Below are 27996 nucleotides of genomic sequence, written 5' to 3'. Positions count from 1 at the left end.
GGTCATTAATTCAGGCCATTCAAAGTGTCTGTGGGTACCATACACATTTTTCACTTATTAATATTCAGACCTTTACATTTAGGAGGGTTTAGATCAGGGGTCTTCAAGCTTATCAGCACAGGGCCTGTGTGGCTGCAGGCTTTCATTCCAGTCAGATAAGAACCAGCCCTAATAATCAATTGAAAATCAAGATTAACTGATGTAACAGATGGAAATTGTCTATCAGCCCTTTGAGAATAAGACACCAGCTTTATATAATCGAGGGACCCAACCAAATTTCCGACTGTTAAACACACACAAGCAGACATTTTTTCCATACACTCATTTCTTAATGAAAAATAAAATCAATAGCTCTGTGCTTTGCAATCTGGTACCTTACAGGTAAAAATTAAAAAGAAAAATAGTGAACATACAGTATTTGCTATGTTTGGTGCTGGTTAATGACTTTGGTCTAAACCAAAATCGATCTTTTTTGAGAATCCACGTTGAAATGGTCTAAATACAGTGTCTTACTCAGAATAACACTTGTTTATAACACAAGGAAAGGAATAGGATAGAATTTATATTCTATAGGATTTTTTTTCATTGCAATATTGATTGTCTCAAAGCAGTGTTATAATCATCAGCGCCTTAAACCCCTAGTGAGCACACCAAGGATGAAGGATGAAGACTCACCACATGACCCTTTCCTCCTGTTAATGTTAATTCATGGGAATTTAGTTTTTAGTATTATATAATGTTTCCAGCTGTGTGCATACTGTATATGCTAAGAATCCCATTTTATAATGAATATTATGTTGATGTTATCAATAAAAAACACCGGTAAATGAGTTATAACTGGAATCATTATTTTACAGGTAAATCAGGCAGGGTCTTGTAGTCTGAAGGAGAGGAGAAAGATATTTTTGGCTTCAGGATGTCAACTAGGCATCTGGTGCTCAGGGCAGACAAAGAGGTCATTACAGAAAACCTGTTTAACATGGTGGTAAAACAAATTAATGACTTGTTTAATAGCATTCCTTCTGTTGGAAGTCTACACAGTGTTATAGTAGAGTAATATATTATGGCATGAGTACCAAAAATGGCCTTTTCTCATTTTTTGTAAACACTGCCATCTTCTGGATTAGAAATGAAACACAAGTTCTCTACTAAGTTCTGTTTGTCTAGAGTCAAAAAATAATATTGAAACACATTGTAGGCTACACATAAGGCATTTTTATTCTATCTCTACTCTCTACTGGCTGTCTCTGTGTGCAGTACCTTAAAATGTACACTTTGGCTGTTTCATATTTTAATGCACCCATCATTCTGCAGCTCAGTTTTCATTTAGCTGATTCACTTGAACAGCCAACAGACATTATTAACCTATTCTAATATTATTAACACGTCTGAGCTTTTCCATTTGCTCAAATTTGGATTTATACGAAGGAATCTGCAATCAGCCTCTAAATCTGTATAGCATTACTGGATAAATCGTAGCAGTGTGGATTTACTGTAAGAAAAGAATAAGAATTACTTTAAGACAACAAGGCTCAATACACAGACACAAACAGAATTCTAATATCATGAATATGAACACTTCTCTTAATTTATCAGTGTTTTCGAAATGTTGTTTTTCTCTTTTTTGTGAGTAGATAAACAAATAACAAATGTAGTGCACCGTCACTCTATCAGTTCCACTTCCGCAATAGCAGAGCGTGCATTTGATTGGCTGGCAAGCCTGCACGGTTGCCCCGCCCCCTTTAACAGTGTGTGTGAAGCTCCACCTCCTGCCATGCTGGTGCTCTCCCCCATCGTGCTGTGCTGCGTTCCAGCTGGAGACGTCTCCTCCCCACCGTCTACTGCTACTGCACCAAATGAGGCTCCATCATTTCATGGGCAGTGCAATCAGAGCCAGTTTCATGCAGCCAGGTTCAGCCTGAGAGCGGTAAGAGTGTGTGTGTGTGTGTGTGTGTGTGTGTGTGTGTGTGTGTGTGTGTGTGTGTGGCTTCACTGATTGATTTGTGTGAGGTTGTGTGCATTTCATGGCCACAGAAGATGCATTGCTTGTATAGGTCTGTATGCATGTTTAATGTGAACTTGCACGTGTCCATAGTTCTCAGGTTATGTAAATGCTATGTTTTTATTCTAGATCAAATTTGTGCTAATCCCAATACATGAGCAAGGAGATGCAGGAAACAAGAGTCATATGACACTAAGGGCAGGGCAGCATGAATACATTGTGTTCACTATGTAAGTCCTGCTGAATGGTAGATCCTAGTCAGCAGTTATTCATAATAACATTACACAGTATTTCCTGCTTAGATAGGTTAAGGCGATTGGGAGAAACAAAATCCTCAGTTTAAACATGTTATGTCTTGTCTTGCAGCTTGTATGGATAAGCTTCAGCTAGAAAGCCGCATCATATAACTTAAAATGGAGAATTTTCTGCAAAACCAGTTTAAAGGGAGCAGTTCTGTGTGTTAGGTCACTGGAATCAGTGGACTGGATCCCGAAGGCTGAGGCTTAAGGATTATTAAAACTCTGGAAAAAGGAGAAGGCCAGAGGTGGAGCAGTCATGTACTCACCTCAGAGTCTTCATCGTTGGGGCATCACCCACAGTGAAAGCATGGAGCGCCTTGCCTACTGTCAAGGTAAGACATGCCAGTATAGGATTGGTTTGCTCTTTACTATTAATTCATCATCAGTGTGAGCAAAATGATCCAAGTGTGAGATAAAAAAAAGAGAAGACTTTCCAGTTTTTATAATCAGCTACATTTGTCTCATTTGTACACAAATGAGGAAGCTATAATCATTAACTCAAAGTAACATCTCTCTATTGTCCCTAGTCACCATTTGCACCGACTATGGTAACTGAGAATACACTAATCATAATTTATAAAGTGTTAATATTAGGTTTGCTGTTTTTCAGAGAAGTCAAATAAGATATTTTACAATGATACAGTTTAACAACAGTACTCTTACTCAGTTACAAGAGCTTAAAATGGTTTAAGGAAAAACCATATGGGGATTTACCAATTCAGTCAGCATTTAACATATAGACAAACATCCATCCATTTTCTACACCACAGGGACATGGGGAACCTGGAGCCTATCCCAGGGAGCATAGGGCACAATATGGGATACAACCTGGACAGGGTGCCAATCCATCGCAGGGCACAATCACATACGCATTAACACACCCATTCATACACTATGGACACACCAAGCAGCCTACCATGCATGTCTTTCGACTGGAGTACTGTCTTTGGACTGGACTGGCAGGAATCGAACCCCCAACCTGGAGGTGTGAGGTGAACATGCTAACCACTAAGCCACCGTGTGCCCTATAAGCACTGTGCATGCATCATAAAATTGTCTTAAAGGAACTTTGGTTTATTAGTAATTCAATTAGTAATAGCAGTAATATGATTTCTACTACAGTATTCAGATGTTCTATAAGCTACATTTGTTCATTGCAATAGGCTACATAGCAGCATCTCATAAACTCCAAACAATACTAAAAGTATTTTTAATACTTGACACAGTTTTGTGGGTTATTTTTAACAGTCCTTTCATTCAACTCATAAAGATTTGTAAACAAAAGTCAATTCCTTATTTGAGCTAACTTTTGAAGGTCATTGCCTTCATTATAAAACAATAAAAAATAGGAAATGTGATCGGCACTAATAGCTGATGACTGATGGCTAAGTGGTTAGCATGTTTGCTCCAAACCATTAGTGTTGGGGGTTTGAATCCCATGTAGAGCTTGCATTTTTACCTCTGGGTACTCCGGTTTCCTCCCCCAGTCCAAAGAGATGCGTTGTAAGCTGATTGGCATTTCCAAATTAGTAGTGTATGAATGTGTGTGAGATTGTGCCCTGCGATGGGTTGGCACCCCCTATAGGGTGTCCCCCACCTTGTGCCCAGAGTTCTCTGGGATAGGCTCCAGGCTCCTCTGCGATACTAAGCAGTACTGAAGATGGATGGATGGATGGATGGATATGCACTAATGGGGCTGCATTAATGCAGAAAATAGGGAACTATAGTGCCTGAGTCAATATTATGTCATACTTCCAGAATGGTTTGAAATGAGTGAGAAATGAGTGTTTCATATTTCCATAAATTCTGTACTTTTCGAGGAATAACCCTGCGACTGAGTAACTGCTTATCTGTCTGGTGTGCATGATGCTCATCAGTGGCCTGACGCTTCCTTTAGCCTAGGATTCTATAACTCTCAAAATGGTGTCTGTGATGCATATCCATGGGGTCAGTGATTTTTTGTTACACTGGTGCAAATTACAACCCTGCATTATCAAAGTTATTTTATTTATTGTTGCGGCCTTATAGTTATTAGCCTGTTTCTGTGGTCATTCGTATTGAATAGGTTTAATCCAAAACTCAGTGACTCAAACCTATAAATAATACCAACGTCTGGTATAATCAAATAAATAATACCAACACCTAATGTGTTCTGTTAATTTAAAAAATATTAATTAATAGGGCACCAGTAAATACGCATAATATTATTGTAAACAATTAAATTGAGAGGGTCGCGGAGATTGATTTGACAGTTTTAAGGGGTTGCGAAACATTTCACAACCCCTGACCTACATTAGTCTTAAACTAAAGATTCAAAATGTGAACACTAAACAGGAGTTGTGACTGAATGTTTCCACTGTGTGTTGGAAAGTGTACATCTGTGCACATTTATGGAAAGTACTGTATTTGTGTACAGACAGCTGATGTTGGGTTTGTGCACTGATTTTGATCCCAGCAGCAGAGGGAAGCAGATCCCGCTGTATTCTCTACAGGATGACGTCATCGCGCAGAGCTGTGGTAGTGAACGCCTCTCTCTCTCTCTCTCTGTGTCCCTGTTCCCCGGCTGTAAACAAAATCTGCCATGTAGCCCTCCATTCTGCGCTTTTCTATCCACACGGTCGTTTTTACATGAATAGACGCCGCAGTTTTAGGTGTGTTGTATCCACGGGTTGAAGCTGTCGGTTTATTAACTCTCTCTGCGTCGTTTTAAAATGTCCACCACGGTGAGTGAGGTGAAGACGGCGCTCCTCCCGGCCGTGTGACAGGCGCGTTCCCGGGCAGTGATGGCCGCACCTGCAGCAGCAGAGCAGGACCTCACCTTGGCGGAGGCGGACTCCGGTAAAGACAAATCACAGGTTTTCGGGATCCTTCGGCTGCAGGAGGAGAGTAAATGCGGCGGTGAGAAAGCCACGAGCAGCACTAGTGCTAGCAGCAGCAGCAGGACAGACGGGAGATGGCAGGCGCCCATATTCGCTTTAGCTCGGAAAGCCTCGGAAACCCTTTCAAGCGGAATTCACGTCCTGCCTAAAGTGGCCGAGTCTAAAGTGTGCCCTTTTTCAGAGGAATGGAGCGTCAAGGGTGAGTTTAGTGATTTCGGGAGGACGTAAAAGCGAGAAAAAAGAAAAGAAAAACAAGAACACAAAAGCGTGGATAAACATATAATATAGTCTGTACTGTACATTATTCTGGATGTGCATGTTGTGATGTTAATTATAATGATGCTTATGTGATAAATCCAAATGACGTTTAATAATGAAATAATTCAGCGTTACGTAATATTGAATATGTCAAATTCATTTCAAAACGCAGGATTAAATAGCGGGCGTGTGTATATTTGGGCGTATAGTGCACTGCTTATGATGTAAAAGCCTTTATTATATACCGTAGGCATTGTGGATGGAGCCAAGGATGTATCACACCACGTGGTAGAGATTTTGTCCAATCACCGTGCTCGGAGACATCTGTAGGCATGACGACATCTTTAACCAGCTGTTAGAGGCAGATTCCTAATTTGCTGTCAGTGCTTAAACCTTTTGCAGACCCCTTTAACTAAAGTAAATAAAATAAATTGGACTAAGTCCTTCAGGACATAGTGTAACTATTCAAATATTAGGCTCCTTATTTAAACAATTATATTCTGATTATTTATTGTAGCGATAGTTTTCTTTGTTAATGAATTTCTGTCCAACGGAAGACATTAGTTAATGTTATCATTTATAGGTCGATTTGTTTTAACGTTGATGTGTGAATCCATTCAGATTAACCGATACCAATCGAGACCGATCGTACAAGCTAAATTTAAAAAAAAAAAAAAATTAATCTATCCATCCATTTTCTGTAATGCTTATCCTACGCAGGGTCGCAGGGAGCCTGGAGCCTATCCCAGGGAACTCTGGGGACAAGGCTGGGTGCCAGCCCATTGCAGTGTACAATCGCACACACATTCACACACCATGGACAATTTGGAAATACCGATTAGCCTACAATGCATGTCTTTGAACTGGGGGAGGAAACTGGAGTACCCGGAGGAAACCCCGAAGCACGGGGAGAACATGCAAACCGTGTGCACACAGGGCAGAAGTGGGATTCAAGTCCCCAACCCCAGAGGTGTGAGGCAAACATGCTCAATAAGTGCTCAAAAAAACCTCAATAAATAAAATAACTTTGATAATGGTGGGGTTTAAAATAAATAAATAAATAAATCACGGACCCTCTAGCTTCATGGATCCTTGGGGATCCCTGGACCACACTTTGAGAACCATTAATCTATTGGACTTACAGTTGAATGAAAATGTTTGCATGTTGCATGGTTTCTGAGTGGAAAAAGAACAACTTTTATTTTTATTTTTTACAATTAATTTAAAAGGAAAACAAATCAAAGAAGTAAAAAAAAAAAAAAAAAAAAAAAGGGGGGGAGCATATCCTGTAACAAAACAGTGATCCAAAACAAAACGGTAAAAAATGTTTGAAAAGAACCAAGAGAAAGAAAACAAAGTCTTGTCATGTCCTCCTCGATCTCCTGATCTGATCTGAAGAAGGCAGTGTATGACATCTGGCAGAGTTGGAACAGAAACGTCAGGAAGAATGTGCAGGTGGTGCAATAAATGTTACTGAGAGGATAGAGAAAGAGGTTGGAGGCATTAATAAAGACAAATGTTTTAGAGAATAGTTACACTAATATCTAAATTATGTCTTAATAGATTAATATTTTCACATGGGAATACTCGAACGATTGTGTTACTTTCGATACTGAAGGAACACCTGTGAAATATCTTTGTAAATTTCTTTGTGTTGTCCTAAGGGCATGGAATCTTTTTTCACTTGACTGTGTAGTGCAGAAGGCATTATTTCTCATATGTTTATTTGGAATTCGGGTATTGTCGTTTAAAAACAAAAAACAAAACAGGCATGGAAAAGGACATGTGACACCTTCTGCAATCTACAGCTTCACACCTGAATTCTCTCACACACACATTAGTGATTGAGCACATACACTCGCACATACAAAGCTACCTAAAGGTTAAAGATTAAGTTGTCAGCTGAGTTGGCTACTAATTGGCAACATGATGGAGGTTTGTATAGTTGTGGTTTCTACTAATACATTTCCTGAACAACTAAAATACAATAAAAAGAAAAATTAAATCACAGTCTCAGTCAGACTATAATTTATTATGAAACTATATCCAAATGCAGTTTCTCTTTTGCTTTGTTTCCTAGCCTTCCGGGATCCTATGGCGATGGAGAGGGCCAACTTGCTTAACATGGCCAAGCTCAGCATTAAAGGTCTGATCGAGTCAGCTCTGAGCTTTGGTCGGACGCTGGACTCTGATTATCCCCCACTGCAGCAGTTCTTTGTGGTCATGGAGCATTGTCTGAAGCACGGCCTTAAAGGTACCGCAGGCAGCACAGATCCCCTTCACCCTGTATAACGTATACACAGTTGTTTACAGACACAGATCAGCTATCATTGTGGACTAATTTTTACACTCCTCAAAACAGCTGTATTGTCAGCATAATAGGGTTTGTCTTTTGTATGTTCATCTGAAGCAAATACTAGTATATACAGTGTAACTCATTTAAGAGTAAACTGCTGCTTTGTTTATTGTTGATGCTGTGAGAAGCCATAACGATACAACACCATGTACTGAACTTGGGATTGAGGACATCTGCCTGACTTTCTGAGTAGGAATGGAGGCAGCGTTTATGTTGTTTGTTCTTAGTCAACGTTCGGAAAATCAAGAGTGTCAAGATTTAGTCAAAGTAGCATTCATTTATTCTGTGTCTGGAAATGGAAAAATCTTTTAAGTTTGGTTGTACATAAAGTGAATTATGTACAACCAAACAAGTTGTTCTTGTTTTTTGTTTAATTTTCACAAGTCAATTATTGCCAGTCACGTCTGACATTTAATTCGTCATTATTATTATTTTAGCATTGGACAGATAGTCATGCCAGGAGGTACAGTAGGTACTAAATCATAGGAACCCATTATGTCATCACTATAAACATTGAGTACACTATTGAAAAGAGCACTGAAATCATAGGGTTTGGACTGATTCAGAGAAAATGCATTTGACTGATTGAACTCCCGACTTGCTTCTGTAGTGCTTCTGCTATTAAGAATTTGGGTCTGGGCAATGAACTAGTTTGTCTCTGCTTCAGTGAAGAAGACGTTTCTTGGATACAACAAGTCACTGTGGGGGCCTCTGGAGATGGTGGAGAAGCTCTGCCCGGAGGCAGGGGAGATTGCAGCCAGTGTTCGAGACTTGCCCGGCCTCAAGTACGCTCACACAAACAGTCACTCACTGCCATAATAATCATCATGCAAACTGAATTTTATTGCTAGCAGCACCAGCTTTAATTTAATTTAGCAGTTGTACAGTCAGGTCCTTAAGTATTTTGACCGTGACACCATTTTTGTAATTTTGCTTCTGTACACCACCAAAATGGATTTGAAATGAAGAAATAGAGATGTGATCGAAGTGTAGACTTTCATCTTTAAGGGGTTTAACAAAAAATATTGCGGTTTAGGAATTACAGCCATTTTCACAGAGTCCCTCCATTTTCACAGGCTCAAAAGTAATCGGACAGGTGACTCATTGGACTGAATTTCAAATCCATTGAGGTGGTCTACAGAGGTAAAATTCTGAAAATTGTGTCACAGTCCATATACTTATGGACCTGACTGTATATTTGATTAAATAATAATAGCTCAGTGAAAACCATATACAAATTCAGCAAATTTCTGCATTAATTCTATTATTATTTGCATCTGTCTGCAGAATGGGCCAGAAAATATTGTATAAACTAAAAATTCAATGCAGTGACTTAAATTTTGTTCAAGCAACTGGAGAGACTACCTACCTTTCACTTTAACAAATCACTCTCATAAGGATTACTGTTTTTCCCTGATGGTTGACAGGTCGTTGACCAGTGCAGGTAATAGATGTATTAAAATGAGCAGTTTAAATACCATTATATGCCATCACAATAAATTAGAAGATTGAAACAGTTGAGCGTTTGCCAGGAAAAGGACACATGAGCATAGCACACTTTGACTACATTTAAAAATAATTAAAAAACTGCTCACTTTTGGTTATAACAATTAAACTTCAAAAATCGACTGTTACATGCTGCCTCTGTGTAACAACAAGCTTATTGTAATGGTTTTAATGAACAAAAACTTGTAAAGAGAGCAACCCACAAAATGCAGTGCCTGAACGTCTCCAAACAGCATTGGAACTACAATTAGAATGGTGTGTTGTGGTTAGAAGAGTCTGGTTACACCATAGTTTGGGGAGGGGGAAGGAAAAGTACCCGAAATAATTTAGTTATTATAACACTGATGCGTCATTGATGGTTAAGGAGATCATGTGGCAGTTAGTGGAAAAATACGTACCAAGCTTTTTTTTTATGTGGGTTGCCTCTGCCAGGAGGTTAAGACTTGACTATAGATTTTTCAGCAAGATAATGATCCTGAACATGCATCCAAATCAACACAGGAATGTTTACATTATCCATAAACTATGCTTTGCAGCAGCATTGTGTTCTGGATTTGAACCATATTGAAAACCTGCAGTCTGAAATGAACAGGTCGGTCCACATTCATAAAACTGAATATAAAATATAAAGGATCTTGAAATGTTCTGCGTGCAGGAATGCCCAGGCTCCCTCTATAAGTGTCTGTAACATTGTTGGATATTACAGAAAAATGCTCAGTGCTGCTGTTGTCTCAGAGGAGGCTTCACCAAATGTTAACTGTGGGCTGTCAATCATTCTGAACCCAGTGTCGTACAGAAAATTACACTGGAGAAATGCTTTAATGTGTATATATATAGCAAAATAAAACTATATCAACCCAAGTGTTTAAAATGTTAATTAGATGTTATTTATTTACTCATGTAGAGATCTTCTCTAAGTGCTCTGTCCTGTTCTCTTGTGTTCTCTGTACGTTCATTTTAGATCAAAATAGCTAGCTTCACAGGCAACTGAAACCTGTAACCATCTGTGGAAAACAGTCCTTTTCCTGTGTGCAGGAGCTCTCTTTAGAGATATATTAAACTGAAAGGGGAAGTGTAAATGTCAGTTTAGTTTCTCTGACAGACATGAAACTTGTAAGCATAAAAAGCCACAGAATTCTATTGAGCCAGTTTTTTTGTATGAGGATATTTCACTTTTACTGATGAATTTTCATTCAGAATTTGCATGTGTACATTTTGGACACACAATCTAGAGATTAATTTACAGTAACACAGACAGTAGATTCCACAATATAATTGTTTTTATACCACAGCACTGTTGAGTTCTTGTTTCTGGTTGGTCAGAAGGTGTAAATTAATTTTCTTTAGCAGCAGCTCTGACAGCAGTTGCGGCTGCAAGGCCAATCACGGGTTTATAATATGAACGCACTCGTTTGAATACATTATCATTTCTGGAGTAACAGCTTACACAGGGACTTGTTTGGCTGACGTTACATAAATGTATAAATGTATATGCTTTGTAACAGTCAGAGATAAAGCTAGAAAGTTCCAACTTGGGAAAGTCATCAGGGCGGTGGCTTTTGTGGTTTGTCTGCAACATAACAAGCTGTGGGTTTTTTCTTATTCTTTTTTTTTTGTCTTATTTATTTTAAGAGAGATGGAAAAAAAATAGAGGCTGGTGAGAGACCAACTCTCCATAGTGGCCATAGTATGTGATAAGTGACAACAGGAACTAACTTGTTTCATAGGGATGTTCTATAACATTAAATGTACTTATAAGCAGATAGAACATGCATTGTGTGATTAATCAATCTATAAAAAAATTGTAAATGTTGCAAATTGCTGTGATGTAAGAGGCATAAACCTGTTCTGCATAATAAATGTCTAGCAAGGAGCCATAACACAAAGTCAAGAGATTTACAGTATATAAGATTTCTGGGCTGAGAATGAGAGCCAATAATTAACACCTTGCTAGAGCTGATAACTACAGCTGGTTGCTTTCCTTTTGTGCTCCTTTATAACAAGCTATTATTATACAAATATGAGAGATGGAAAAAAAATAGAGGCTGGTGAGAGACCAACTCTCCATAGTGGCCATAGTATGTGATAAGTGACAACAGGAACTAACTTGTTTCATAGGGATGTTCTATAACATTAAATGTACTTATAAGCAGATAGAACATGCATTGTGTGATTAATCAATCTATAAAAAAATTGTAAATGTTGCAAATTGCTGTGATGTAAGAGGCATAAACCTGTTCTGCATAATAAATGTCTAGCAAGGAGCCATAACACAAAGTCAAGAGATTTACAGTATATAAGATTTCTGGGCTGAGAATGAGAGCCAATAATTAACACCTTGCTAGAGCTGATAACTACAGCTGGTTGCTTTCCTTTTGTGCTCCTTTATAACAAGCTATTATTATACAAAGTGCAGACAGTGTCAGATTTTGTCTTAAAGATGTCCCACTGATGAACTGTACATAGCTAGGATACAACTAAATCAGACATAACATTACTATAAACATGCACTGCTGTTAATAAAAGGGGAAAGAACATTTCCTTGTAAAGTATTATCTCTAATGGATAGACAACAGTGTTTTTCTACTGCTTTTTTCTTTTTTGCTAGTGCTGGCAGCCTTACTTTCTTCAAGTATTTCACTTTTGAAATGATTAATTAGGTTAGGGGTTTGGAAAGTTTTCGCTGTGGTTTGTGTTGTGTCTAACCTAAACATGTTGCTGTCGGTCTGTTGTTCCCTGCTAAAGACTTGAAAAACCTTCACCTGTGTGTCAGTGCAAAAACGTAGGACATAAAGGCATCAGATATGAATGCTGGCTGTAATTCCAGTCATTTAAAGTACTGTGAAAAAGTATCCTGATTTCATATTTATTGTGTGTATCTCATATTACATTGTTTCAGACATTTAAACAAAGTCTTAAGATAAAACAAAGGCAACCTGAGTAAAATCAAAATATAGTTTTTAAATGATAGTTATTTATTGAAGCAAAAAAGTTATTCAATACCAACTGTGTGAAAATGCATTTGCCCCGTGGTTACTAATTCCCCAAATCTATGAAACTGCATCAATAATGGGGTTCAGCTGGACTAGACACAACCAGGCCTGATTACTGCAAACCCTGTTCAATCAAATCAACACTTAATAGAACTTTTTCAACAGCATGAAATTGGTTAAAAGGTCTTACCCAGTAACACTGTCAAAATTGAAGGAAATTCCAGAAATAGTGAGGAAGAAGGTTACTGAAATATATCAGTCTGGGAAGGGTTACAAAGCTATTTCAAAGGCTCTGGCAAATTAGCCATTATCTCCAAATGGAAAAACTCAGCACAGTAGTGAGCCTTCCCAGAAGTGGCTGACCTTCCAAAATTCCTTCAAGAGCACAGCAACTACTCATCCTGGAAGTCACCCAAGAACAGCATCAAAGCATCTACAGGCCTCTCTTGCAGCAATAAAGGGCAAAAATGGCATCCATTTAAGGGGGATAATCACTTTTTTTTTCTTCTTCAATAAAAAAGTAAATAAAAATATTATTGTTTGTTTACTCAGCCTGCCTTTTTTCATGTTGTATTTCATTTCATCTAAAGCTATTTAGTATGCGATATACACAAAAACACAAGACATACTTGTTCGCTGCATTGTAAATTACTTAATTATTATCAGTACTCAACACATTATCCTCAGTTTGCACCAAATGTCTCAGCTTGTTAGTACACAGGGTTTGAGGTGACTGTGGATTGTTTAGAAAAGGGATTTTTTGGTCCTCATGAGGTGTGTACCGTATGCACTTTTGTCAGGACTCCACTGGGCCGAGCGAGGGCTTGGCTGCGACTGGCACTGATGCAGAAGAGATTAGCAGACTACCTGCGTGTACTCATCACCAGAAAAGACATACTGAGGTAACAAGCTTTAAATTTAACCATTACATGCATCATGGTGCTGACCTTAATCTACAGTATGTTTTTAAGATCTTTACATTGTCTTAATCCAAGTCCTGCGGAAGCCTTTCAGTGTGCTCAATACTTTCTTTAAAAAAAAAAAAAAAACTCCCCTCTTCTGGTAATTATTAAGCTTTTTTATGAGCTGTTGAGAAAGTGGAGGACATGCAAATAGCACAGTAAATGGAGTCTTCAGGATTGTAAATGTAAAGCAGTGAATTAAATTTCCTTGTTCACGATCAAATAGGACATTGAGCAGAATAGCTGAAACGTCTGAAGTACTCCGGTGTAAATCTATTTGTCCTCTGCATAGGATTTTGACACTTTATTTCCTGCTAAGGAATGTGTTCCCAAGCTACCGCTCCCACTGTCAGTGCTGTTTTTGAAGCATGAGTCAATGTCATAAGTTCATTGTTGGCTATTTTGTGTTGTGTTAGTGATTTCTATGAAAGCTCAGCAGTCATGCTGGAGGAGGAGGGAGCCGTCATCGTTGGTCTCCTGGTGGGACTCAACGTCATTGATGCCAACCTGTGTGTGAAGGGCGAGGACTTGGACACCCAAGTATGGGGAATCCTCTTGGATTTGTTTTCTTCTACTAGGGACCATATTATTAGCTATCTGATTATATGTCAATTTTATAGTGCTCAGATGATTCCTTTGGTTAGATTTTCTAAAACTATATTTATTGAGCCTAATACATTTTATACTACAAGTACAGGTGAAGGTGCTTTACTGTATATAAAGGTAACATAAGTGGTCAAGTGAAATGAACAGCTCCTACATTCAGAAAAGGTAATATGTGCTTCAAAGAGGCTTTTTAATTTTGGGAACATTTATAGATTGGTTGGAAAATATTTAAGCAGATTAGCACCATCTGCTGTAGAAAATTTAGGCCACCCAGTGGTGGTAGATTTTTATGTAAAGAACACGTGTACTGTATATTTCCTTATGTAACAAATCGTACGAAAGTAAATCTCAGTTTTCTATCATTTCTATTTAACTTGCCTTAATTTATATGAACTCTTCAGGTCGGGGTGATTGACTTCTCCATGTACTTAAAAAATGACATTGATGACTACAGAAGTGAAGAAAGGTAAGAAGTTATTTCATTCTTCCAGAAAGTTAATGAAATTGTAATTAATATGTATTAGTGTTATTCTAAATTATGACATATAGAGCTGCACAATAATGGCAAAAATGGGCTTTCGTTTAATATTGAAATGAAGATTGTTCATCAGAATTTTCTGGGACCAAAGGAATTTTATTACATAATTTTACATAAACAGAAACCAGGCCTTCTTTTTTATATTGTACATTATAAGCCTATAGTTTTGTATTCAAAATGGTGGAAACGGTTAGCACGTTTGCCTTGCACTACCGGGGTTATGTGAAGTTTGCATGTTCTCCCTGTGCTACGGGGGGCTTGCCCCAGGTACTCCGGTTTCCTCCCCCAGTTCAAAGACATGCGCCGTAGGTTAATTGGCACTTTGTGTGTGACAAATTGTCCGTAGTGTGTGAGATTGTGCCCTGCGATGGGTTGACACCCCATCCAGGGTGTCCCCTGTCTTGTGCCTCGAGTCCCCTGGATTGGCTCCAGGTTCCCCGTAACCCTGTGTAGGATAAGCTGTACAGAAAATGGATGGATATATATTAAGTGTATCCTTTAAATATTCAGTAAAAATGCAATTATAATAAATTATCACTACATATTGTACATACATACATACATACATGTATTCATAAATTATCAGGCTAGATGAGTATGCACCCACACAGTGAAAGATAAGATTTGATTTTAAAATGTGATTAATTGTGCAGCTCTAATTGCATGCGTATATGATGTTCATATACAGTCTTCTTTTTGTACCATGAGAAGAACCACAGAACATTACTTTGTTCAAAGTGGAGTATTTTACAAGACTAATAATAGTCTACTTTATCATTCGTTAAATAGAAATGGTCAAATTGCTGCAATATTGGACCAGAAGAACTACGTTGAAGAACTAAACAGGCAGCTCAAGTAAGCATATATTGTTCTGTAAGATCAGCATGTAAGAGGTGTATGATAATATTTATTTTAAGGACTTTAAAGCTGAATGCACTCCATTTCCCCACCTTAGTTCCACGGTTCAAGGTCTGCAGGGCCGTGTGGACTCGTTAGAGAAATCAAATTCCAAACTCATTGAGGAGGTAGGAAAGTTTACACTAACGATGTAGAATAATTCTCAACGTCAACTATGAAGCCTGATATGATCTCAGCAGTTTTGTTTTTCTCCTGTAGTTGGCAATAGCAAAAAACAACATCATCAAACTACAGGAAGAGAACCACCAGCTAAGAAATGAGAATTCATTAATTATCATGAAGGCTCAGCGGCGTCTTGAGGTACTGCATTGAGTGTGTCGTGTGTTTTTTCTGCAAATAAAAAAACGTATATTTTCTTGCTCTTTAATTAGGTTGAATGAATACAAAGCCAATTAAAGTTCAAATCCCGAAGAAGCCACAGCCATCTGTGGCCAGGAGCCTAAGAGAACAACATTGACTGTGCTCTCTGGGTAGAAGAGATGGCATACTCTCTCTCCCCTGTCAGTTAAAGTAACACTAGCCAATTGTGGGCATCTGTGAGCTCATGTATGCCGAAGAGGGCAGGTGGTGCTTTCTTCCAAGTGTTACATTGCCTTCTGACATAGCATGTGCAGCAGTTTAAAAAGATGTGGTGGCTTTACTTGTCTCAGAAGAAGAACATGCTAGCCTTGGTGATGGCTCGCTCGTAGGTGGGAATTTGCAAATTTCCAAAATTGTGAGACAATTGGAGTAAAAACTGAATAATTAGCTTATGATAATAGTTATGGAATATGGCTTATCACAATTTCCGTGTGGTTTTAATAAAAATAGTCTGAGGCTAAATGTTGCTCTGTTGTGCATAGGTTACACAGGGGGACGTACACTGTGAGCTGGACACCTATAAACAGTCCAGGCAGGGCCTGGACGAAATGTACAACGAGGCACGGAGGCAGCTTAAGGAGGAGTGTCAGCTCCGGCAGGTCTCTTTTAAATGACCTTCAGAGTCTTTTTGTAGTATGTTTTGAAATTCAGGACATCATGACATTGAACGCTTGATCGACCATGTATTTTTTAATGATTTACATATGGGCTTTGGTTATCAGTTGTACCATGTGTACTTAAAGGAAACATCCGCCCTGAACAACTTGCATATAAATCTTTATATTTAACATGTGATCTTTAGTGGCATCCAAGATTCATTTTATAATGAAATACTGAGTTGACTATTTTAGTTTAAAGTCCCTGTGAAGCTCCTTGAAACACGCAGTGTTAATCGATGTGTTGACCTAATTTCCACTGAAACAGGAAGTCAGGACGGGACATATTCAGTGGCTCCTCCCCCTTTGTAAATATCCAATAGCATTAGGTTACCTCACAGCCAGGAAACCTACAACTGTTGGGGGCAGGACACTTCAGACTCTGGAGAGCCTCTGATGAGAAGCTGAAGTGCAGAATGATGTCATCAAAATTGTTGATCCATGTTGGTGGTAGAGAGAGACTGTAAATTTTGAATGCATGTATCTTCTAAATGCGAATTTTGTTATTGTTATGGAGAATACTAGCTCATAGATTAAAATTAAGGCTACTAATTCATAATAAACACCACAATACTTCAGTTTTGATTTCGTAGGGACTTCATTCATTGAAATGTTGGGTTCTACATTACCCTCAATGCCAATTGGCTACATATTCACAGTGGTGCAAGTGGGATTGAGTCCTTTTACACTAGAGTGATGCAGCAGCAGCACTTTAGTCCTTTAGTCTGTCCAGCTCTCTCACCTCCTCATCTATATGCTCTGCTCAAACATATTGGGTTCCAAAGCTTCAACTTTCATGCGAACACTGCCATCAACACCATTGTGTTTCTCATCTCATAGATGAAAACTAACTAGCTGAGCTGAGTCTCTGCTGTAACGCATATAGCTGCATTGCATTCTGAGACTTTGAGACCAGCATTTGCTGTCTCTCCTAATTCGACTTTGGATATCTGATTAAATATTACAACCTCTGGCAAAAATTATGGAATCACCGCACTTGGAGGGTGTTCACCCAGCTTTTTTACTTCATAGCAAATAAAAATTCATAGATGTGACACAAAATCACTTACATTTATGGTATTTGGCAGACACCCTTAGCCAGGGTGACTTACATTTATCTCACTTATACAACTGAGCAGTTGAAGCTTAAGGGACTTGCTCAAGGGCCCAACAGTGGCATGTTGGCAGTGCTGGTATTTGTACTCGCGACCTTCCGATCAGTAGGCCAACATTTTAACCACTGAGCTACCACTGCCCTTTTTTTTCTAATAGCTGAACATTCTGGCTTCGTGAAACCTACCTCAAACACATTAAATGAAATTATTGGCATATTATTTTCCAGATCAAATAGAGGAAAAAATTATGGAATCACTTAATGTTAAGGAAAAACTTATGGAATCACCTTGTAATTTGCATTTCTAAAACAAATACCAGCATAAATGTAAAAATGCAAATATGTCTGCAGTTAAAAGAGAGTGCTTACAGACACTAACCTTGGACTTTTTGAAAGGAAACATGACCCCTACAAGAAAGTTGTCAGTTGAAACAATGGAAAGGATTATAAAACTCATACAAGAAGGAAATCTGACATGGAGTGTGGCAAAAGATGTTGGCTGTTCCCAGTCAGCTGTGTCTAAAATTTGGTAAAAGTATAAACAAAATGGGAAGGTTATAAAAGGAGAACACACAGGTATACCAAGGAAGATTGCAAATGTCAGGATAGAAAACTCAAAGCAATATGCCTTTAAAATATAAAAGAAAAACGAATGGGTGGAAACAGGAGTCAATGTTTGTGACAGAACTGTAAGAAATCGCTGAAGGAAATGGGATTTACGTATAGAAAAGCCAAACAAAAACCAGCACTAACACGTAAACAGAATAAAACAAGGTTACTGTGGGCTAAAGCGAAGCGATCATGGAGTGTGGATGATTGGATGAAAGTGATATTCAGTGATGAATCACAAATCTGCGTTGGCCAAGGAGATGATGTTGGGACTTTTGTCTGGTGGCGTTTTAATGAAACATATAAAGATGACTGCCTGAAGAAAACAATAGAATTTCCCCACTCATTTATGATATGGGGTTGCATGTCGGGTAAAGGACCAGGGGAGATCTCAACAGTCAATGCACAGGTGTACATTGAAATTTGGACATTTTTCACATTCCATTGACAGAAAATAGGTTTGGTGGTGATGGTCATTTTTCAAGATGATAATGCATCTTGCCACAGAGCAAAGAGTGTTAAAGCTTTTCTTGAGGAAAGGCCAATCAACTCAATGACATGGCCAGAAAACAGTCCTGATCTCAATCCTACTGAAAATTTATGGTGGAAATTTAAAATATTGGTCCATGACCAGGCTCCATCCTGCAAAGCTGATCTGTCAACCGCTATTCGAGAAAGTTGGAACCAGCTTGATGTAGAATATTGTTTTCCATTAGTGAAGTCCACGCCTCAAAGAATTCAGGCCGTCACAAAAGCCAGAGGAGCAGCAAAGTACTAATTGTGTTTTGTTTTGGTGGTGTTGTTGATTCCACAATTGTTTCCTCAACATTGAGTGATTCCATATTTTTTTTCCTCTACTTGAGTTGGGATAAAATAGGCCATTAATTAAAACTGTTTTATTTAATTTGTTTGAGGTATGTTTCATGAAGCCAGAATGTTCAGCTATTAAGCAAAAACGGTTTTGTGTCATATCTGTGACTTGTTTATTTGCTACGAAATAAAAAACCAGGTGAGCATCCTCCAAGTGTAGTGATTCTATAATTTTTGCCAGGGGTTGTACATCAAATGTTGTTGGAAATGGTGAATAAGAAATGAAGGGGTTAGAAGTTTACCGGACTGTTATCACGTATGTTTGATTTCACTGACATTTTTTCTCCTATTGAACACCATTGTAACTGCAACGTCTACACTCACTAACTTCTCACAGGAATAATGAAATAACAGCACCAATCAACAGAGTAGCACCAGAATCACCAAACATCACAAATATTAAAATATAAACATGTTTCAGGGTGGACTTTTCCTTTAATCTGCTTGTAACCAATTATATTTTAATATAACAAATGAAGCCACTGTATTGTAGGATGTGGAGAATGAGCTGGTGGTGCAGGTTAGCATGAAGCAGGAGATGGAACTGGCCATGAAGCTCTTAGAGAAGGACATCCATGAGAAGCAGGACACTTTGATTGGACTTCGGCAGCAACTAGACGAGGTTAAAGCCATCAATGTGGAAATGTACCAGAAAATGCAGGTACTGTTGCAACCGTTTTCACTTCTAAATGTGAACAGTTTATATTGTTTTGTTTTATTTATAAAGGCCACACAGTAAAAATAATCCTTTACTGTAATTGTCACCAGACGTCTGATGATGGCATGAAGCAGAAGAACGACATGATTGCACGACTGGAGGAGAAGACCAATCAGATAACTGCTACGATGAAACAGCTAGAGCAAAGGTGAGTGACGTTTAATATCGTACCGAATGATGTTTTGTCTGGCGTAATGCTAAGTTATATTCCACCGGTGCAAACAGCTTTTAGGAGACAACTACTACAAAATTTGTGCTGGGCGATTTTCACAATTCATTCAGATAATGCAAATTAATGCTTTAACGCGATTTTCAAACTGTTCTAATCGAGATTGTACATGTTTCACATAGAAACATTTTTCCATTAAAATTTTTTTGAACAAATTCTACAAATGCTATTCAAATTTTAAACCAATAAGAAGCAAGACACAGCCTTCTTAACCAGATAAACGCATCGTACAGCCAGCGATACACCAAAACACTGTGTGCACATCGTACACAAATGTGCCAGTACAGATACAGAACATCAGTACAAACTCGTTAAAGATATTTCTTTCTGAAATTAAGATGCACAGATAAACAGGCAGCATAAACAGGCAAGATAAACAGGCAGCACCTCGCTGAGGACTAAGCTCTTAGCAAAATAAGGTAGAAATATCACTAAGGTCGAAATGTTCATGTAAAATTTAATGCTGCATTCAGCTTACCTTGTAAGTGGGAATTCTTTCATAAAAATCCTTCATTTAAATATCCTTTATTTAATTAATCTTTCATTTAAATATCCTTTATTTAAAAGAACCATTGTTTGCACTAATTGCTATAGATAGTACTGTTACTATTTTTGCACATCTACATTTTCCAAAGTCTATTCTAATAAATTTTTTTGGATAAATTATGTTAGTTCTAATTGCATTATGTAAGAACTAAACAAGGGGGCATGGTGGCTTAGTAGTTAGCATGTTTGCGTCGCACCTCCAGAGTCGGAGGTTTGATTCCCACCTCCTCCCTGTGTGTGGAGATTGCATGTTCTCACCGTGCTTCAGGGGTTCCCTCCTGGTACTCCAGTTTCCTCCCCCAGCCCACAGACATGCGTTGTAGGCTGATTGGCATTTCCAAATCGTCTGTGGTGTGTGAGTGTGTGCGAATGTACCCTCTGTCCAGGGTGTCCCCCACCTTGTACCCCAAGTCCCTGCAACCCTGTGTAGGAGAAATGGTACAGAAAACGGATGGATGGAGGGAAAATCTGAAAAAAAAAAATTGAAAAAATTGCCCAGCCCTACTACTAATATTACAATTACACAGCTCTTTCATTGAGGGGGGGGCAAGAGGAATACAAAATGTAACTGTTTTTAATCATGAGACTATTATTATTATTAAAAAAAATAAAGAAAAAAATAAAGAATGCAATGTACATACAATGCACCTCTGGATATATGTATTTGTGTGTGTGTGTGTGTGTGTGTGTGTGTGTGTGTGTGTGTGTGTGCATATTAGGCTAATGTTGACTAAGGTCAGTGTAAGTCTAACAGCACCTGATTAAATAGGCTCCAACATTTCTTATCTGCCAGACTGGCATGCACATTATTTCTGCATGTTGTGTTTTTCGTATTAGTACTGAAGTTCTTTCTTCCATCTGGCCACTCATGCATTAGTGTTTTTTGTTATTCGGTTGTGTGGCGTGATGCTGTCAGAGCAGACCTGTCTCTGTCCACACACACACGTACACCATCTTTCCCTTTTCTTCTTCATTGATTTACCACCATCTCGGTTGTGCTTATTTAAAGAATGCATTGCTAAACGACTTTTCAAAGCTTTGGATGACATGGAAATTCACTGATGTTTACATCCTCTTTCCCTTTTTGTTCTTCCCCTTTCTTTTCTCTTCTTTCTCCTCATCCACTATCCCGTTTAACACTCATGTTACGCCATTTTTTTTTTGTCTCTCCTCATTATAATGTTTTAAAAACTCTTCCTGTATTAAACATGAAACTAGCGATAAAGACCTGCTCAGCCAGACACGAACTCTTGCCATGTCGTTTGTAAAATGTGCCAGTACAGATACAGAACATCAGTACAAACTCGTTAAAGATATTTCTTTCTGAAATTAAGATGCATTTACTCTTTTTCCTGTAACAAAACATGTTTGGTAGTATAAATATTGTGAAAGTAACCGGTTTTACTTCCCTATAGTGGCTTTTTTTTTTTTTAAGGGTTTTGTTTAACTGATATTGTTTTTTTCCACTTGATCAATTAATGATTTCATCAAAGTTTGTTTTCATGGCACTGTAACATGGCAAGTGTACTAATGTACAATTTTAAGGCAAAACTATGATTAATTTTGTCTTTTATCCAGATCATCAATAAATTTGACCTTTTAAAATAATGACACAGATTTATTTTGTGAATTATTTGATAATAAACGTCCAACTGCTTCAGCTAATGTAAAACGAACCCAATGCGCTTACATTTTAAATTGACCTCTTTTCAGATTTCTGTGCAGCTTTTTTTTTTTTTTTATATATATATATCCTTTCATCTGGCTTTGGACATATTTTGTTCGATCATGAGGTAGCTTGCTTGTTGAGTTTTAGCCCTAGAGTTTTATTATTATTTGTTCCATCCCATTCCCATCCCCTTTACCCTTTGTGATCGGAGCCTCAGTTTTACCCAGTTGGTTTGAATTACACCAGATTGCAGGAAGCGGAGAGGGAGCGACTCAGCACCGAGGACGGTGTGCGCCGATTCAAGCAGGACTTTGCCAACAAAGCAGACAGCCTCCAAAAGCAGATTGCCCAGAGAGAGAAGCAGATGTAAGTTGTCGTTTTAAAAATTTTACAAATCGTTATGAGCTGTTTCATTTGAAATGTTCCTGTTTTCTGAAGGTTGCAGCTGGAAACAGACTTGAAAATCGAGAGGGAGTGGAGACAAACTCTACAGAACGACCTGGAAAGAGAACAAGAGACCATCAACCAACTGAGGGCTGAAGCACAGCAAATTACTGTGCTCAAGAAGGTCAAAACAAATGCTTTCTCTATAATCTCACCATGTTGAAGAGAAATACAGACAGTGGTTACATTTACATGCACATCCATATTCGGATATTAATCGGAATTTGGCAATATTGTAATTCGTATTGAGTCGTGTAAACGCTATAATCCCATTGCACAATTCAGATTAAGACAATATTCTGATTCCCACCCCTGGATTATGCCTGGTTTAATTGGAAATTTGTTGCATGTAAACACCTTCTTCAGAAAATCCACTGAAAGGAGATGTATGCGCATGCTCATTTAACAAGGAATTGTGGGTCTAATAGATGCTTAGCTGTAGGCTTGGTATTTAGGAATGGCAATTCTTACAACAGCCATGTTTATAGGAATATTCTGATACCTGTATGCATATAAACATGGCATTCTGAATATGACTACAACCCGAATATAGACCTTAAACGTAATTTGATGTGCATATAAATGTAGTCACTGTTAAGTTTAAAGCAAGTAAAACGATGCATTACTTTGTAATTTTAACTTTTATTTAGGGATGGGTGATATCTTATTGTTTGCGATATACGGGTCGAAATTCTCGCCACAATAATAATTAGTCTTCCCGCGATAATAACGGTAAAGACTAGTTTATGACGTGTTGCTGTGTGTAACTGCAGCTCAAGTGCAGAGAGAAAACAAGTACGGTGGATGGCGGACGTGAATCTGAGGAGGAGTTTATCGCTAAACGAAGAGCTAACTCTACAATCTGGAACTGGTTTGGTTACAGAAAATCAGTTTTACTTTAGATCAGTGTTTGTGTTTCTGACACTCTGAAGATCACAGCTATCACTTGTAGCCAAAAACAGTGGTGCATGGTACTATATTTATATCATCACTGATATTTCATTATCACAATATATACCAGAAAAAAACGTGATATAGATTTAAGTCCATATCACCCATCCCTACTTTTGTTCTTGGCTCTGTGTGTATACACACACGTGTACACACACATACATACATATACATGCAAGCTCGCAATAATGGATGGCAAATACTGATAAAATGAGTGGATGCACATAACAAGTACACGTGGGCTTCCACTTGTCCCCTTTGAGAGAAGAGTCGCTGCAAGTCAGTTGATAAAGAGACAGACGGGTGACAAGGACAAGGAAAACACATTCTCTGTAGCTATACTGGAGGGAAGAACACTGGAGGGAGAGTGTAATCATTCCAAAACCTCCCATAGGTATTCAACTGGGTTGAGATCTGGTGACTGTCAAGAACATATCATATGATTTACATAATTTTCATCCTCATCAAATCATTCAGTGAGCCCTCTTGTCCTGTAGATATGGGTGGAGTCATTGTGGAAGAGACCAGACCCATCAGAATACAAATGTTTAATTACAGGCAGAAGAATCTATGACTCTTCCCTCAAAAGGGACAAGTGCAACCAAACCATGCCAGCATAATACCCACTGTTTTTACATACTGTATATGTAGTATGCATTAGTATGAACAGTAATGATTACTTTTTTGAGGGTAGTTATAGGGTCATACGTCTTTACTTATGAAATCAGGTCTCATGCTGATGGTAATGGAGTGTAAATTGGTGTGCTGTTTCAGGAGTTTCACAGATTGCAGGATGAGAACACGCAGCTGAAGGGGATTTGTGAGGAACAAGAAAAGGCACTAGAAGAGCTGGGCTGCAAACTCAGCGAGTGAGTTCTCAGTCACATTATTTAGAACTGGATTTATTGTTTACACTTCAAGAGAAAATCACTGTGATCCGTATTGTACCAATTGTGTTTCGTATTAGATCAAAACTAAAAATCGAAGACATAAAGGAGGCCAATAAAGCACTTCAGGTATGTACTTCAACAAACATGTTGAATTCTGATCGAATTCAGAAATACAAATTGTGATTGATTATGAAGCGCAAGCTTTAACTAGTGATGCATCGAGCCAATACTGAGAATAGGAACTGTGGCTGACGTTAGCCTGAAGCTCTGGACTGACATTGGAGGACATTTGTAATATTTTCCAGTTTGACACATTTGTTTCTACAAAATAACATTTTTGCCTTATTTTGTGTTGTTAATCTCCTTTCAGGCAGTTAGTGTAATGTTTTTACCAAATGCGTGTAACTGTGCTGGATATACAGGGTGTCTGAGAAGTCAGGAACCAATAAGTGTACCAAGTACCAAGAAACACGATCTCTACATTTTCATCCACTGTTAGTCATTTTTTCACCTGTAAAATAAAAATTAATATATACATAAGTGTTTATAAATACAAACTAGGGATGTCACGAAACCAAAAATCTAGTAGTCGGTACCGATACCACCAAAAGTACACGGTATTCGATACCAAAGTCGATACCAGAGTGTGGTATAAAAATAAATAAAAAATTTAAAATAAAATTTAAAACTCCTGGAGGACATTCTCCTCTGGCTAATACTGGCAGAAAGAGAGGGAGAAGGGGGGATATTTTAGTTATCAAACACTGTCTGACAATGACCAATAAAACAGTGCTAAGTGCTAATCACAAGTGCTAAGGTGCACTCCTAAACGTGCAACGCACGCACACACACCCACACACACACCCCTCTTATACACTGAATGCAAGCATTAGTTTAAATTCACTGATATGGTGGCAGGCCAAAAAGATTTATTAAAAGCATGCACATTTGAATAATTATTAGTGACATTAGGCTACATTTAGCTGACAGGACACGGGCTGAATGGCGATGCATGGTGGTCCATTCGGAGGTAGTTTATAACACTGCAATGTGTTAGGGTCGTTAACAAATAACTGGCTGTCGCTAACATCACATGGAGCATAACGTTAGCTGGTTTCACAGCCACAATGCCAGCTGCCTCAAACAAATATAATATAGGACCGTCTTTCAGGTGCTTCGCCAAATTCCAGGTGTTTCCTCGCTTTGTTTGACATGAACGATAGCATCGGCTGTAAACCTGCAACTAATGCTACCTTTCCTCTCAATGAGCGTTCCTTTCTCTGCCTCTCAACAAGTCGGGGTGGAGCTAAAATTGTCACCATTTTCTGTAGTTTTTCCCGTGTGCTTGTAGGCGTTCTTCTTCTTCTTCTTCTTCTTCTTCACCACTTGTGGTATTTGCTGCCCCATCAGTTCCAGAAGAATTGCAACCTTAGTACCTTCATAACCAACGGTACCAACACGACTGCAAAAAAACAAGTACTGTGACCTTTTAAGAATGTTGGTACTGACTTGGTACCGAAGTATCGGTTCTTGTGACATCCCTAATACAAATAGTATATGTAGTTTGATTCAGATTGGTTCCTGACTTTTCGTACACATTAGTAACACGTAGGTCAATCAGTAAATAATGATCAAGACAAAATCTTAACACAATTTATAACTTACATCATTTAAATAATATTTTAAATCTCATTCTGTATTAAGTGTAAACAAGCAAGCACAATTCAAATGCTCAAACTCCTCAGTACCATTGGACGATGCTCAGAGCTCTGACATCAGAAATATCGAAAATGGGATCGATGCATTATTAATTGTAGCTGTAATTGATGCAGATTGGCTATATTGTATGCTGGTTGTAATTTTAGGGTGGGCAGGTATGGCTTAAGGACAAAGATGCCACACACTGCAAACTTTGTGAGAAAGAGTTCTCCATCTCCAGGAGAAAGGTCAGAGCCACAAACCACAACTCACCTGTGCTTTACTCTTTACGCTCCCCAAAAAATGTTGTATTTTGAAAATGAAATGATTTAATAAAATTTCATTGAAACGTTAAGTGACCTATGAAAAGATTCACTAGTCAGTCCGTACAGGATTTCATCAAGTTTTTTTTTTTTGTGATGTGGCCAAAAATGCTCGATTTTATGGCGGCTTTTTTCAAAATTTGTTGTAACTTGCATTGTTTTTTTTTTTTCTTTGAAATTGCACGTTGTTTCACAGTGATGCTTGTTGGTAAACGAGATCTTTTAGCTGTTCTCATGTTCGACGCACATGAAACGAAGAGGGCTTTGGCTGAATGCATGTTGTGATGACATCACATGACTCATCTTGGCCCAAATCCGTAGAAAATCTGCAGTCATTTTGCAAAATCACAAAATCCTGGAGGGACTGACTAATATATTCAATGTTTTTTGCAACTTTGGTCTGTTTATTATTCTAAGAATGAAATGACCTATAGGGTCGGTTCTAGTACGAAAAGATCTATGACACATTCTCCATAATAAGTTAAAGAATGTCATGCAACTCCAGTGAAAGGCTCCGCCGCAGTTTGCGTCATTCTCATCACTGCTCTTTCCTCCTTTCACAGCATCACTGTAGGAACTGCGGGGAAATCTTCTGCAATGCTTGCTCAGATAACGAGTTACCCCTCCCTGCTTCCCCGAAGCCTGTGCGAGTATGTGATACATGCCATGCGCTACTCCTCCAGCGCTGCTCCTCCAATGCCACATAAGACGTACATCAGCGTGTGCTGCCCAAGCGGCCGGCTTTGGCTTTAACCCAGAGTGCCGTGATTTCCTGCAGTGTGTCAAGCTATAACACAAGTGACCAAAACGGCTGTTTCCCAGTGTTTGAAGTTTACATTTCACACGGCAGTTCTCCCCGTGGACGTGAGGTAGCCATTTAATGTTAAGTGCCCAGTGAAGGATGTGGGTCTGGTGAACATACTGGTTCAAGTCCTTGTATTTTTTTTTAATTTCTTTTTCTTAATTATATAAAGATAATCAACTGCCTTCAGCACTACAACTGAGCAGCACTAAAGTGTATTAATACTCCAAACAGGTGAACGACATTCCAGTCTCTGTTCTGAGGAACGCAGGGTGAACAGTACAATCTTTGTATAGTGTTAAAAAAAAATGAAACACTGTATTAGGGAAATATGGTGGGGATTTTATTTAAGTTTGTTTTGTATTAAAATGAATGTGTGCCTGTCTCTCAAATAGGCAAAGTTTTTTCATAAGGCACTAATGTTTTTCCAATGCTGCTCACATTTGATTGGGACGGTTCCATGAAATAGCAGTCACGACGTCCTGAACAAAGTATTATTCCACACTATAGTACATTACAGGCTGTACTTAGATGCCAAAACATGTTTCATAAAGTGCAAATCTAGACTGCTACTTGCCTTGAATGTTCAATACAGTTCATCTTAATGAGTTTAAATGTAAACTGTTATGGAAACAGTTGCTAAAATGATAATTTTTGAATATTAAGATGTATGGAATTGTGTACATTTCTTTAATCACTAAAGTGAATACTTACAGTTTCTGTGCTCTTTCCTATTTATTCATTTCTACACTTGGGTAAGATTAGACAACTAAAATTTAGAACTAGTATTTTATGCATGA

At 38.3% G+C, this 27996-nt stretch overlaps 1 protein-coding gene across 4 annotated transcripts; it reads left to right on the top strand.

The window, feature by feature from the left end:
* Positions 1-1798: 1798 nt before the first annotated feature.
* rufy2 (RUN and FYVE domain containing 2) lies at positions 1799-27911 on the top strand. 4 transcript variants are annotated; one of them, XM_017464421.3, is made up of 19 exons: positions 1799-1927; positions 2467-2633; positions 7519-7692; positions 8462-8579; positions 13094-13195; positions 13672-13795; positions 14263-14327; positions 15189-15254; positions 15355-15424; positions 15516-15617; positions 16160-16276; positions 19420-19587; positions 19695-19792; positions 22335-22454; positions 22527-22656; positions 24258-24352; positions 24451-24499; positions 26239-26319; positions 26958-27911. In XM_017464421.3, exons 2-19 carry the CDS (start codon positions 2558-2560, stop codon positions 27099-27101), a joined length of 1899 nt encoding a protein of 632 aa, XP_017319910.1. In that variant the 5' UTR covers positions 1799-1927; positions 2467-2557; the 3' UTR covers positions 27102-27911. The 4 variants fall into 4 exon arrangements, with proteins under 4 accessions (XP_017319910.1, XP_017319909.1, XP_053535800.1 ...); XM_017464420.3 differs by having other exon boundaries at positions 1802-1927; positions 2369-2633; XM_017464419.3 differs by lacking the exons at positions 1799-1927; positions 2467-2633 and adding an exon at positions 4824-5379.
* The last annotated feature ends 85 nt before the right edge of the window (positions 27912-27996 follow it).

Source organism: Ictalurus punctatus, chromosome 3, assembly GCF_001660625.3.
Source record: "Ictalurus punctatus breed USDA103 chromosome 3, Coco_2.0, whole genome shotgun sequence".
In the NCBI taxonomy this organism is placed as follows: Eukaryota; Metazoa; Chordata; class Actinopteri; order Siluriformes; family Ictaluridae; genus Ictalurus; species Ictalurus punctatus.
The sequence above is the reverse complement of the archived record's forward strand: the minus strand, read 5'-3'. Positions and strand labels throughout refer to the sequence as shown.

Bases quoted from the DNA above. Each gene is read 5' to 3' on its own strand.
- rufy2 (XM_017464419.3), top strand. From the start codon at position 5,085: ATGGCCGCACCTGCAGCAGCAGAGCAGGACCTCACCTTGGCGGAGGCG. The intron at 16,277-19,419 runs GTCTCTTTTAAA...ACTGTATTGTAG, and splicing joins AGGAGTGTCAGCTCCGGCAG to GATGTGGAGAATGAGCTGGT. The intron at 22,657-24,257 runs GTCAAAACAAAT...GTGCTGTTTCAG, and splicing joins AAATTACTGTGCTCAAGAAG to GAGTTTCACAGATTGCAGGA.